The following is a 12835-nucleotide window of genomic DNA, read 5'->3' as shown; positions in this document are numbered from 1 at the left end:
AATATACGCAAGCCATAAGCGTTCATGTGGTTGGAGTATTGTTCAGTGTGGCGTTAAACAACTAGCAAACAAAGCACGTTAATTGAGTTCTGGTGAGAGAGGTCACATTGCCCCTTAGATTGACATGCGCAGTAGGTGCTGTCTTGGTCATTACATCCACCAACCAGGTGAGCTACTGAACAATAATATATGATAAACAACCACAAGTTCATGGTTAATTAAAGGGAGGTGAAACGAGGTTTAACATCACTTTCAAGATTATTGCACGCAAAAAGCGACGTGCATACACACACGTGTGTAAACATATGTCGCAGTTTATCATGATACCCCACTCAAACACAGTATACTGACTCCAGGCGGACCAGTTCTTATTATCTCCCTTAATGTCGAACGCAAAACAGGGAAACATGAAGTACCACATCATAATGTTGTGTTTGACGCAGCTGGAGATAGATCCATCGACACTCTGTGTGTTGTTTATTAGGATACAACTGTTTTACAGTGTGGACAGTGTTAACAGAGTATTCGTCCATGCACCAAACTATCTTATGAACGTGTGTGCCCACGATAGTAGAGTTACTGCCCCTTACTACCAGGTGGCGCCCTCCACGCGAGCAACATTCCGCATCTTGTGCTCGCTAGCACATTATCTCTTTCTCCCTCAAATCATACCAGTAGTATTAATAGGTTTGCCAAACCTTCAATTCTTGTCTTTTTATGGGAACTGTGTATATAAGTTAAATCTCATGTGTAATTGAAGCACATTCACTCGACAATTACTATCCAGTCACACCGTGAGGTGTACAAAGCATCCTCCCATTAGTTACAACCCGTAAAGATCAGGGGTAGAATAGGTCTTCAGCAACCCATGCTTGCCGAAAAACTTTGCTTGTCGTAAGAGGCGACGATCGGGATAGGGTGGTCAGGCTCGCTGACTTGGTTGTTGCATGTCATCGTATCTCAATTGCGTGGATCGATGCTCATGGTGCCAATCACTGGATTGTCTGGTCCAGACTCGATTATTTACAGACCGCCGTCATATAGCTGGAATATTGCTGAGTGTGGCGTTAAACAACAAACCAAAACAAAACCCGTTAGTTACACGTCCCACCTGTCACACACATTAAATCAGCATCCGTCATGGCTGAAGGCACTGACTGGTCTACCCGATGTTACCTAAGTATTAGAATAGGGTGATCCAAGAAAAGTAGAAAAGTAATCTTGTACTTTAGGTACTTTTGTGAAGATATATACAATAATCTACGGTTATAACGAACTCTAAGGGACCACTCATTTTAATGTATTATAACCGTAGTTCGTTATAAGCATATGTACAACATATATACAGCAAATGAACGGGACCAAGAAATAGTTGGTTATATCCGTCAGTTCGTTGTAAGCGTGTTCATTATGAATGTAGGTTACTGTACATAGGATGCGCACAAAGACATATAAATGTTATAGATATAAAAACATTCTATATTAGCACTGAAAGTAGCACTGATTGATGTCAATTACTCAGTGGGTGTTGTGCGTGCGTGCGTGCGTGCGTGCGTGCGTGCGTGCGTGCGTGCGTGTCTCTCTCTGTCAGCTGGGCCGACAGAGTACGAATGCTCATTCTTGTTGTCAGCCACTGTCAATTGAATGAGTAGTCTTAAAAGCGTCAAAAGGCTACCCTCACAGCATTACGAGCAAGCAACAAGAACGTTTCAAAACAAACAACAGGTGCTGTCGGATCACTTGTATGTCAAAGGAAATCATATATATATATATATATATAACACATGTTCGCAAAGAACAATGAAGAACGAAGTGTGGTTTATTTCACGATAAACCATTGTTCCATCATGACGTCATTTCTGGAGATTCGAACATGCGCTCTCGCAACTTGATGACGTCGTATATTGGAGGACGTTATTTTTGAGAGGTAAAGGTGAAGCTGGACAACGCAGATAAACGCTCTTAAATTACAGTAAAATATATTTTGATCGCTGTCCTTATATTATAATTCCAACACTACGTTCCGTGAGGTTAACGTGCATCATTCTTTGTCATGCCTACTTCTTGAGGCTTAGTCTGGTAAGGACCACCTTCTCCAGACTGAGGCACGGAGATTCCACCAACACACAGGTGATGAACGACAGGGCGAAGGAGACGGCAAATGTCCCTATGTAGTGGTAGCTCTGTAAAAACACAAATTGATTGTAAGGAACAAGTCATAGAATCCCAACGGAACCACAATTGACAGCAGCTCTCATGGCCCTCGTAATTGCCAGATTTATACTGGATAAAAACTAGTTAGCATAATTGTACCCGATTTGTGCTACCGGTGTTGCATATAACCGCACACATCATTACGCTGCCACCGCAGCGACATTCAATGGGCTTCACACATTGTACCAATGTCGGGAATCGGCCTAACTAGCGAACGCTTTAACCATTATGCTACCCCACCGCCCTTATATATTTTGAGGTCGGTAATCTTGACTCGATGCAGAAATAATTTTGACCGAACCGTTCTTCATCGCTGGTTTCGCCGTATCTGGTCAGATACTATTTTCAATACAGGAATTGCTGCTCCTGTTTGGGATGGGGTGTGTGTTGAACTCAAGTCACGTAGCCGCATGATGTGGCCCTGGCCAGAAGTTCCACAGCCTCGGCCTGGCGGGAGTCAGTCGCATGATGTGCCATGCTCTTGGTTCTGATACCAAAATCTAGAGATGGTGCTCTGCGATACATTGATTACCCGTTAAGATCCGGGTTAGAATAGGTCTACAGCAACCCATGCTTATCGTAAGAGGCGACTGACGTTATCGGGTTGTCAGGCTCCCTGACGTGGTTAATGCATGTCATCGTATCCCAATTTGGTAGATCGATGCTGATGGTATCAATCACTGGATTGTCTGGTCCAGACTCGATTAATTACTGACCACTGTCATATAACTGGAATATTGCGGCGTTAAACAAGAAACCAACAAACGAACTGGTGTCAGCCTCTAGCAGGTGTCAGGCGGACGCACAGCTTCCAATTGACGAAAAAAAGGAAACTGCGCGCGTGCGTGAGTGCGTGAGTGCGTGTTCTGGGATACCCTCGATACAGTGAGTGAGTGAGTGAGGTTTGACGCCGCTTTAGCCATATTTCTGCAAATTCACGGCGGGGGACACCAGAAATGGGCTTCATACATTGTACCCATGTGGGGAATCGAACCCGGGCCTTCGGCGTGACAAGCGAACGCTTTAACCAACAGGCTAATATGTGCTGGAAAATATTTCTCTTTGAAGTAGTTCTGCTGAACATTTACTTGTCCTTATGTACATTTTGGCAACTTTTGGGTAGCCAAGTGGTTAACGCGTTGCCCCGTTATATCAACCGACCCTGGTTCGATTCCCAACATGAATCAAATGGGTGAAGGCGTGACTGAACTATTGCTACAAGCAGCGTCAAACTCACTCCTTCACTCACTCATTTTGAGAGTTCAGGTGTTGCAGGCACTGATTTCACCTACCACAAACACTACATCAGCATATCTCAGAGACCTTACAGAGACCTCTGTATAGGACAACAAGACTGTGTGGTTCAGATAGGCTCCGTACGTCAATCTACCCAGAGGAATCCAAGCAGACCAGGAGAGAATGCTGTTGATAACACCTGCAGTGAACGATATAGTATTAAAACACGAATGTAGGCAGTGGAAGTTAGGGAAATAATAACTAAGTTTCTGTTATGTTTATATATAAATAATAATGAATTCAAATTCATCTGTTTCATAACATGCATAAACTGAAACGATCATATCAGTTTATTTCCATCAACACTTATAGGCTTTATGGTATTCTACTACAACATATAACTCCAATATGGCCGCTCTCAGACTATGTTCTTTCATCACAGAACGTGTAATACGTAGGGTTGTGGATATCATGGTTAACTCGTGGATCCCCCGCCCAATTCGTCATTGTGTCTCCGATAAGTTTCTATCACTGAATGTTTGGGTTTGGGCGAATGTTTTCTGTCGCCCTCTACTTAGTAAGTACACTTCAGTTCAAATGTCAAACTCATGGTGACATCTCAAAGGCATTTATATATGTTTTGCAACAATAACAGGGTCAAAAAGAAGAAACGTAACCAAACGGCGGGAATGAAGACATTTTTATATGGAGTGAGTGAGTATGGATTCACCCCGCTTTTAGCAATATTCAAGCAATATCACGGTGGGGGACAACCAGAAATGGGTATCACACATTGCACTGGGCATTCGGCTTGACGAGCGAACGCTTTAACCACTAAGTTATCTTACCCCTCCTTTTTCAGTTAGAAGTTTAAGAACAATGACAGACACTTTGCTTACATATAAGGGGCGATCGGGTAGCCTAGTAGTTAAAGCGTTCGCTCGTCACGTCGAAGACCCGGGTTCGATTTCCAACATGGGTACAATGTGTGAAGCCCATTTCTTGTGTCCCCCGCCGTAATATTGCTGGAATATTGCTAAAAGCGGCGTAAATCCATACTCACTCACTTACAGATGAGATACGATGCTCTGTTGGTGTATATCTTTGTGTGTTTTCAACGTGGCTCGATATGGGTTCCATGTTAACTTTTGTCTGCTCAATTTGAACAGGTTTTACTCACTCACTCACTCACTCACTCACTCACTCACTCACTCACTCACTCACTCACTCACTCACTCACTCACCCATCCACCCATCCACCCACCCACCCTCTCACTCACTCACTCACCCATCCATACACCCACCCATCCACCCACTCACTCACTCACCCACCCACTCACTCACTCACTCACTCACTCACTCACCCACACACACACTCACTCACTCACCCATTCACTCACTCAGAGAAACCTTACCCCCGTTACGTGTGCAGCACACCAAGATAATCCAAGACACAAACAACGCCCAGCCAGGCCTGCTGAGAGTTTCATAGACGATTCTGGTATTGGCGTCCCATTGTCTGTCCGCCTCTCGCATCTGGTCATATGTGATGTAAGAGCACAGAAGTCCTACAGCTAGGAATACCAGCCACCCCAGTACAAGGAGGTACTGCAACAAGTAAACTCCTTTAGATACAAGTGTTCTCACCCATCTAAATCTACACCTACAGTGACATCAGTGTGGAGCTCTTATACAAGCAGTGTTAGTGGGTGAGTTTGGTTTTCAATGCCGCTTTGAACTTTATTTGCCTGACACACAAAGGATCAGATTCTTAAATGAGGCCAAATCTGACATTCTGACTCACGTATGGTTTTTGCTCGTTTCATACAATTGGTATTAAACGGGAGCTCGTTTAGTATTCTATATTTATACACTGGATATAAATGTCTTACTCTTCGTATCTTGAGTTTACACTTGGTTTTGTGTAGCAAGACCCCCAGGAACATCCCTATGGCGAATACGCCGACACGACACCAGGGAAGACGATAGACTTTGTCCATGAAATCCCTTCCATTCCTTGGATGAAGCATCATTCATATATATCCTTCTATTTGGAAGTTCAAATAAAATCATAATCTATTTAACAGCTTTTATGTTAAATTCTACATTCAACAATATTACTGTGGCATGTATATTATCAATAAAGTGAGTGAGTGAGTTTGGTTTAAAGCCGCTTTTAACAGTATTACAGTTACATCGCGGTGTGTCAGCTTAATGTGGGAGGAAAGCCCGAAGTGATGCAGGTCTTAGACGTTTACCACTTTGGTGAAACAAACGAGCACATCAAATTACGGCGTCGTCGACGAGTGAGCCACTCGTGCCCCCCTGTACACAGTCAAATCAAGAAAAAGGAAAACAGTGAGTGAAAGCATGAGCAATCTTCCATGTCACAGCTGCATGGTTGACACAATGAGCCAAGTCAATCGAGCCTCATCACCCAGTTCTCTCTTGTCACGTGTTACGACAAGCACGGGTACTGGGGACCTATTCTTCCTTTGAATCCCAGCGAAGTGTCTGAAGCTTGAACCATTTTATCTTGATAAATAAAGAAAACAAAGCATGATCGTTTTCGCTGATGTTACGTAATGTAAATACTTACAGAAGCAATGAACTGCCTGCAGTTTGCCATTCCAGATATCCGTATGATATAACATGTATAGCAATGAATCCAGATATCACACAATAACCGAGCCAGGCAAAACTGTAAAAGATGTAGCATCATGAATCTTTGATCTTCAAGGAAATATACCAATTCGAAAATGTTCTAAAAATGTTTCATCGATAATTCTGTGTATTGAATTGACTGTTACTGTACTATTACTGTACTATTCCATCATTCATATGAGATGATTAAGGGTCGTTGGGTAGTCTAGTGGTTGAAGCGTTCATTCGTCAAGATGAAGGCCCAGGTTCGATTCCTTACATGGGAACAATGTGTGGAAACACTTTCTATTGTGCCCCTCCGTCATATTGCTGAAATATTGCAAAATGCGGCGTAACATCATGTTACCTAACTCACACACTCAGATGATTAAAGTATTTAGTTACCCGAATGCAAGCGGCAGTAACGCCAGTGGTGCCACGACGTAAAACTGCATATCATTTGCCAAAAACCAGGAAGCTGGAAGACACTGAAACAGATGGAAGTGCCATACTTAAATGGAACCATCGACGATACCTAAAGGCTTGAGGACAGAAACAAGTGATCTAAATACGTCAGAATGGAAGGAAACACAATAAGACAATAATACCGCAGTAGATGGAATGAGAGCTCGATGACTACATATATTGTCAGATGCAGAGAAGGATTTGTCAACGTTTCTCACAGAAAACATGTATGGATGTCAGTGTACTTGTAGATAATCCTAAAAAGGAACAATGTGCCCAATATATAGTGTGCTACACATTTCCCAAGATCTAAACATATAACTGGTGCACGGGTGGCCCAGTCGTCTAAGGCGCCGCGATTCGCTGTGCAGAGTTGCGTCCCTTGGGCACGCGAGAAACCTATGATCATGGGTTCGAATCCCGGTTCGCCCTGATTATGTTTCTAGGTTTGTCAGCACCATACCCGTGCTCGTGGGTTTCACCGAAGTGGTAAGCGTCTGAGACCTGCATCACTTCGGGCTTTCCTCCCACATTAAGCTGACACGCCGTGATATAACTGGAATACTGTTAAAAGCGGCGTTAAACCCAACTCACTCACTCACTATAACTGGTGCCATGTGAAAGCCTGATACATTCGCTCTGCAAAAATCGGTTATTTATTAGGTGATAAAAGTAATGAGATGTTAGCAAGTAGAAAACAAAGCGTTGTTTGAGGCATTTGAATCACATTTGGTGGGAATGATTATTGACTTAAGCTTAATCCCTCTTCAATGAACAATTACGACCGCATGATGACATTGTGTCATGTGTTTTTGTTTTAGGTTTCAGTTTTAAAGTAGACACTTTAATTATGAAATGTTATTCTACAAATTCAACATTTTGAACAACAAGAATGTCTTAATTATATGATAAACAATAATGAATACATTTACCATTTCATCTATCTTATACAAATTGTTGATGTACAGCAGATTGGCCCACCAGTTGTCCCGACAGTGGTCTTTGTCTATGAGGTTCTTTGACTCAGCCAGTGGTCCGTCTATGAGGTGGTCCAGTAAGCCCGAGTAGAACATGACGATTATCATATATACAGGGGTCAACCTGGAACACAGAACCGGTACTTGAGACCAGTCCTTGCTGGGTTTTCACGTGTGCTTGCTTTTCATACTTATCCTACATAAGATTGTTAAAGGGGCGGTAGGGTAGCCTCGTAGTTAAGTCACGCCGAAGACGGGTACAATGTCTGAAGCCCATTTCTGGTGTCCCCCGTCGTGAAATTGTTGGAATATTCCTAAAAGCGGCGTAACATCATACTCACTTACTCACTCAGATTGTTGGAAGAAGATTCTGGATTGGGAAACTGGAGAGGTTACTCATTGGATGTTTTGTCTCCTTGGAGGATTTTCGTTTTTGATCGGCGTTGTCTAAAATTATCTTTTTGTAAGGTCAGTATTAAGTATTGAAAGAATAATCATGCTCTGATGTAAGGGGAAGGATTTTGTCGCTTACATTTACGAGATATATAAGATTACGGATTATATAAAATTAACGATTTGCATTTCCAAAAGGTTAAATGTGTTATGTCTGTCGCATCCCATGTATACCCAATGTGGCCCGTGGGCAATGATAGTCACCTCCACCATCTGTGGATGTAGTAGATGACCATCTGTCTGGCTGTAGGCTTCCCTCTGGCGGACTTCTCACACTCTCTCAGGAACAAGAACGTCACCAGGCAGCCGCTAGAAAAAGGTTATAGGTAAACTGACAAGAAGCAAATGTTTATGATAAGATTTGCAAAACCTAAGACTTTATTTTATGTAGATAAAATAAATATATTATTATTTCACCTACCAAACAAAAACATCAATTCAATAAAATGTTTTTCAAAAGCACAACTTCTGATTTAAACTAAAGTTTAAAATTCAGAAAAGCAATATTCTACATGTAAATTGTACGTCACGAAGAGAATTATTAACTGAGAAATATGTACCTGAGCAGAAAGAATGTATCAACTGCGACAGAGGCATTAATGATGAACTGCATGGTGAATCTTCTCGTCCATTCAGCATAATCACTCACGTTCTCATCTGGTGGGAATGATTGATGATACGATTTAGACATTAAATCAGTTTGCAAATCAGTTGGTTATTTTCGTGCTATTCAATCGGAAGTTTCTTTATAAAGAATTTCAGTAAATAAGATAAATATCATATGGATGCATCTCCCAGCACAAATACCAATAGTTTGCAATGCTTTAATTAATCTATGAGAGATCTACTTACAGCTGCCAAGTCCATCCCATGACACTGCATGTCCGAGGATGACCCAGGCCATACTGAGTACGCGGATGCCATGGATACAGCCTAGGTTTCCATCCCCCGTCCTGGTGTTGAGGATTTTTTCGGTGTTCCTGCTGATGGAGAACGACAGGAGGAGTTGGCGACCCAAACCTTAAAAAACACAAAAAAACCCAACAAAATAATTAAAATGGATAAGCTAAAATACTGATAGGTTTAACTTTCATCCGTCGTTGTCGTTCAAATTCTTCCCGAGCTGACTAAAGCTGTGCACATGAAAGTAGTGCAGGGCGTCTACCATCATGGCAAGACATATAAACATGGATATACTGAGGTACTGAGGATCTACTCTGTATTCCTGCTGACGGGGAACGATAGAAGGAGTTGACGCCCAAAACCTTTAAAAACAATTTGAAAATTTCAATAGGTTTGGCTTGACGAACATTTGGCTAAAATGCTGATAGGTTTAATAGTCCATCCATCCGCCAATAACCTATGATTGTGGGCTCGAATCCCGGTTAGACCAGAATATGTTTCTCGGTTTGTGTTCGTAGGTATCACCGAAGCGATGAACGTCTGAGATCTGCATCACTTCGGGCTTTCCTCCTACAGTAAGCTGACACCCCGTGATAGACTGGAGTACCGTTCAAAGCGGCGTTAAAACCAACTCACTCACCACCTCTAAGAAAGTTAAAGAACTTAGAATGAAACATTGATATGATGTGTACGAATTCAATAAGATTTTGATTTGTTTTAGTCAGTAAAATAAAAAAATACATTTAAAAAACCCAATTCAACCAATTCTAAATTCAAACTTCGAAATGATTTCGAATTTACGCCTCATAAAATAAATTAAATGAAAATATTATTCAGTCGTGGAATGATACAAGGACAAAAGCGTTGATATTTTATTATTCTGTATCGTATTATCAGTATCAATCATTGCGTTTAGATTTTAAAATAATTCTTGAAAAATGATATCAAAGAATATAAGAAAATATTGAGCTGAATGCAGGTTATCATGAGTCTAAGATTATTTTGGGCACCATTTTCTGAAGTCAACTTTCGCTATTGTTGGTGATGTACTCGAGACGACATTACGCAGAAAAATTAACAGCCACGCATAAAAAAACTCCTTGCATATAACATCCGCCTCATTATGATGTTTAACACCAGTACCTTCGCGATGTTACCAAAATGCGTTTCACCTATACGACTTTGTGACGTGCCACTGTGTGTTACCTTCATTTTGATGTTTCTCCTCTTGGTTTTCTAACCTCTGAAACCCAGGACGCTCTATGGCGTTGTTAACGTTTTGACGTTTTTGACCGTCATCATTCATAATGACCTCTCTATCGTAGGCGCCAGCCTCAGATCCACTGTCACCGTTGATGTCGCCAGTGTAGCGTTGACGTCTGTAACGGTCGATCTCCGCGCTGATGATATCATACAGGGTTCCCACAAGGGATAACGCGACGATGAAACAAATGACAACCCTGCAAAATATACATGTCGTTTTAAAAGAAGAAAACGGATTGTAACCATGCGGAAACGCTTTCATGTTAAGTCTGGTAAAATAGCATCAATTTCAAACTTTTGTCTATCATCAGAGTAGGGCGCAGGTTCAGTCATGGCAACGTTTCCAAACTTCCATTGGTGGTCTGATTGCTTGTCGTTTTCGTTTGTCAAAATTAGATAATTATTAAATAAGATAAATCACTGAACGAGATAAATTAATGGATGGCCAGTGAATGATGAACGTACACTGTTGTAACTGCACTGGCGTCTTCCTTCCAGTCTGTCACCTTGGAAAAATAGGCCGACCACAGAGAGGAACCAGTGGCGTTCAGAGGTACTTAACATAATGAAACCAATATAAGTGACATGTAAATACTTGCAATACACGTCTGTATGATTCTACACGTTCTAACGGTTGCGATCTTTCTAAACACCATCCTACTATAGATGTTGTTATATTGTATATGCATTGGTTATGACCAGTTAAAACACTGACTGTAATGCCAAATAAAAAACGTATTTTAGATAATAAAGAATTTTTCTTTTTATGAATTGAAGGAATTGACTTACATCTTGAAGCTGCCTCCTTGACCTGACTGTCATTGCAGGAATTTGGTAAACATAGGTCCCATTGTATGAACATGTGGTATGGGTTGATCTGAAATATTCTCTTAATGTAATGCAAATGGCATTGAAGAGGGTAGAAGGGTGTATAAAGAGTTTTACATCACTTAGTTTAGTTTAAACATATTTTATCCTCATGAAAAGGATTGGGCACAAGTTATCACAACTTAGAACGCTTTGACCATGGGTGTCGAATAATTATTTATTTGAGTACATGGGAACTTGATGTGCATTTCCTGTCATGGCATAGACATGCAAAACAAAAATAACATTATGGTATGCAAAAATAAAGTTTATAATGTGATTGTAGAGAAACACGTACCGGAAGTGGTCCATAGCCGTTGGTAACATTGGTTACTGATGGCGGAATTGTGAGTAGAAAGTGACAATAACCTCCCTGTATCACATGACTTTCTCCCGTGCTTTCATTGGTTAGTGTGTGTGACACATCCAGACATTCGTCATAGTTACCAAGAAATTTGATCGCCCCTCGGAGAATACTCCTGCCTGGTTTGCCTGATGCGTCTAACACTGTGACAGAGAAACACATACAAAGCTGAGAAAGCAATCAAGATAATATTTAATTGTCTGTCTATATCACATTTTATGTTTGTTGGTATTTTTATCACAAAAATATAAACCGATCCTTGACTTTTAACTATGACGCTATCAGGTACTGGAAGGTAAAAACATTGTAAGATGTAATCATATGAATAAAAATATCTTATTATCAGGTTCCATTGGACGAAAAAGGCAAAATAGTGGTTAAAATAATATGAATGAATCACTGAAAATCACCTTAATTCAGCAACAAAAATTCAGTTTTTTCTTTTGTTATAGAATTGAAATGTTACGAACGCTTCCTTTTGGCAAGCACTTTGTCAGTCAAAATCTTGAGACCGGTGTACGGTAAATTCCCCTTTCTGTCATTTGAATCTTTCAACAATTACAACTTCCAAATATCTTATTCGAATGCAGTGCTGCGGGTTAAAATTCATATTTCTAACGTCAAAATTGGTCAAAGCTTAACTCTTATATTGTGTCGAATTACATAAATGTGTGTCAGACTCACTTTGCAAGGCCCACATCTGACCCTGTTCCACACCCTGGAGGTAGGCGCTGACGTCAGCTGTGCATCGGTCCTCGCTCTCAAGGCCCTCCGGACTCAGTAAATACTGCACCTTCTCCAGCATCGACAGCAACGGCGTCTCTTCGCCATTCGAACCTCCGCTTACAAAAGTCTGCAAGACACCCTGCATACTATCTCCTTGTTGCTTTCCCATGACGGTCAGTAACATAGTAGCCAACTGGGGATTCCGCAGAACTGTATGCAGTACTTCTGCCGACTCGTTCGCTTCTGTGGATGAAGCTTTCGGACCTTGTGAGACATCCATGTAGTCAAACCATTGGGGAACATTGTGTTGTTTTAGGTGTTCTTGATCTCTGTTGTTGTTCACGTTTGAGGAACTTGGCAGACTATCCACTGTGGTATTGCGTCCTCGTTGTGCAATCGAAGTTTTAGAAGTTTGATTATACTTATGAAGATCATTATACGTTTGAAAGGTGTTCACATAAGACATACACACCAAAATGATGATAAGCAGGCATGATTGTGTCGGAAACATTATAAACTTCTTTCATCTCGGGGATATCGGGTGTTGCTGTGTTGAAGGATGAACAGACCCTTGAACGTCCCAGTTGTAAGTCAGCATCACCACTGATAAGCTGCAGCCTCAATACCGTAATCCATTCATATATATGTTGACCCATTTGCGATATCAAATTATCTATCTTACGCGCCCGTCAACTGTACATACGAGATATATATCAAGGCTTTA

At 41.3% G+C, this 12835-nt stretch overlaps 1 protein-coding gene across 1 annotated transcript; it reads right to left on the bottom strand.

The window, feature by feature from the left end:
- Positions 1 to 1928: 1928 nt before the first annotated feature.
- LOC139465262 (nose resistant to fluoxetine protein 6-like) lies at positions 1929 to 12701 on the bottom strand. The gene is made up of 15 exons (XM_071246942.1): positions 12070 to 12701; positions 11320 to 11528; positions 10944 to 11031; positions 10620 to 10710; positions 10098 to 10351; positions 8841 to 9008; positions 8549 to 8645; positions 8193 to 8297; positions 7491 to 7659; positions 6499 to 6581; positions 6050 to 6151; positions 5343 to 5466; positions 4866 to 5058; positions 3507 to 3649; positions 1929 to 2183 (listed from the first exon to the last, which is right to left on the bottom strand). The coding sequence occupies exons 1-15, from the start codon at positions 12620 to 12622 to the stop codon at positions 2058 to 2060; spliced, it is 2505 nt and encodes an 834-aa protein (XP_071103043.1). The 5' UTR covers positions 12623 to 12701; the 3' UTR covers positions 1929 to 2057.
- Between the last annotated feature and the right edge of the window lie 134 nt (positions 12702 to 12835).

The sequence above is a fragment of the Haliotis cracherodii genome, unplaced genomic scaffold, assembly GCF_022045235.1.
Source record: "Haliotis cracherodii isolate W230 unplaced genomic scaffold, xgHalCrac1.p SCAF_18, whole genome shotgun sequence".
NCBI lineage: Eukaryota > Metazoa > Mollusca > Gastropoda > Lepetellida > Haliotidae > Haliotis > Haliotis cracherodii.
Note: the sequence above shows the minus strand (reverse complement) of the source record. Positions and strands in the feature narration are given on the sequence as shown.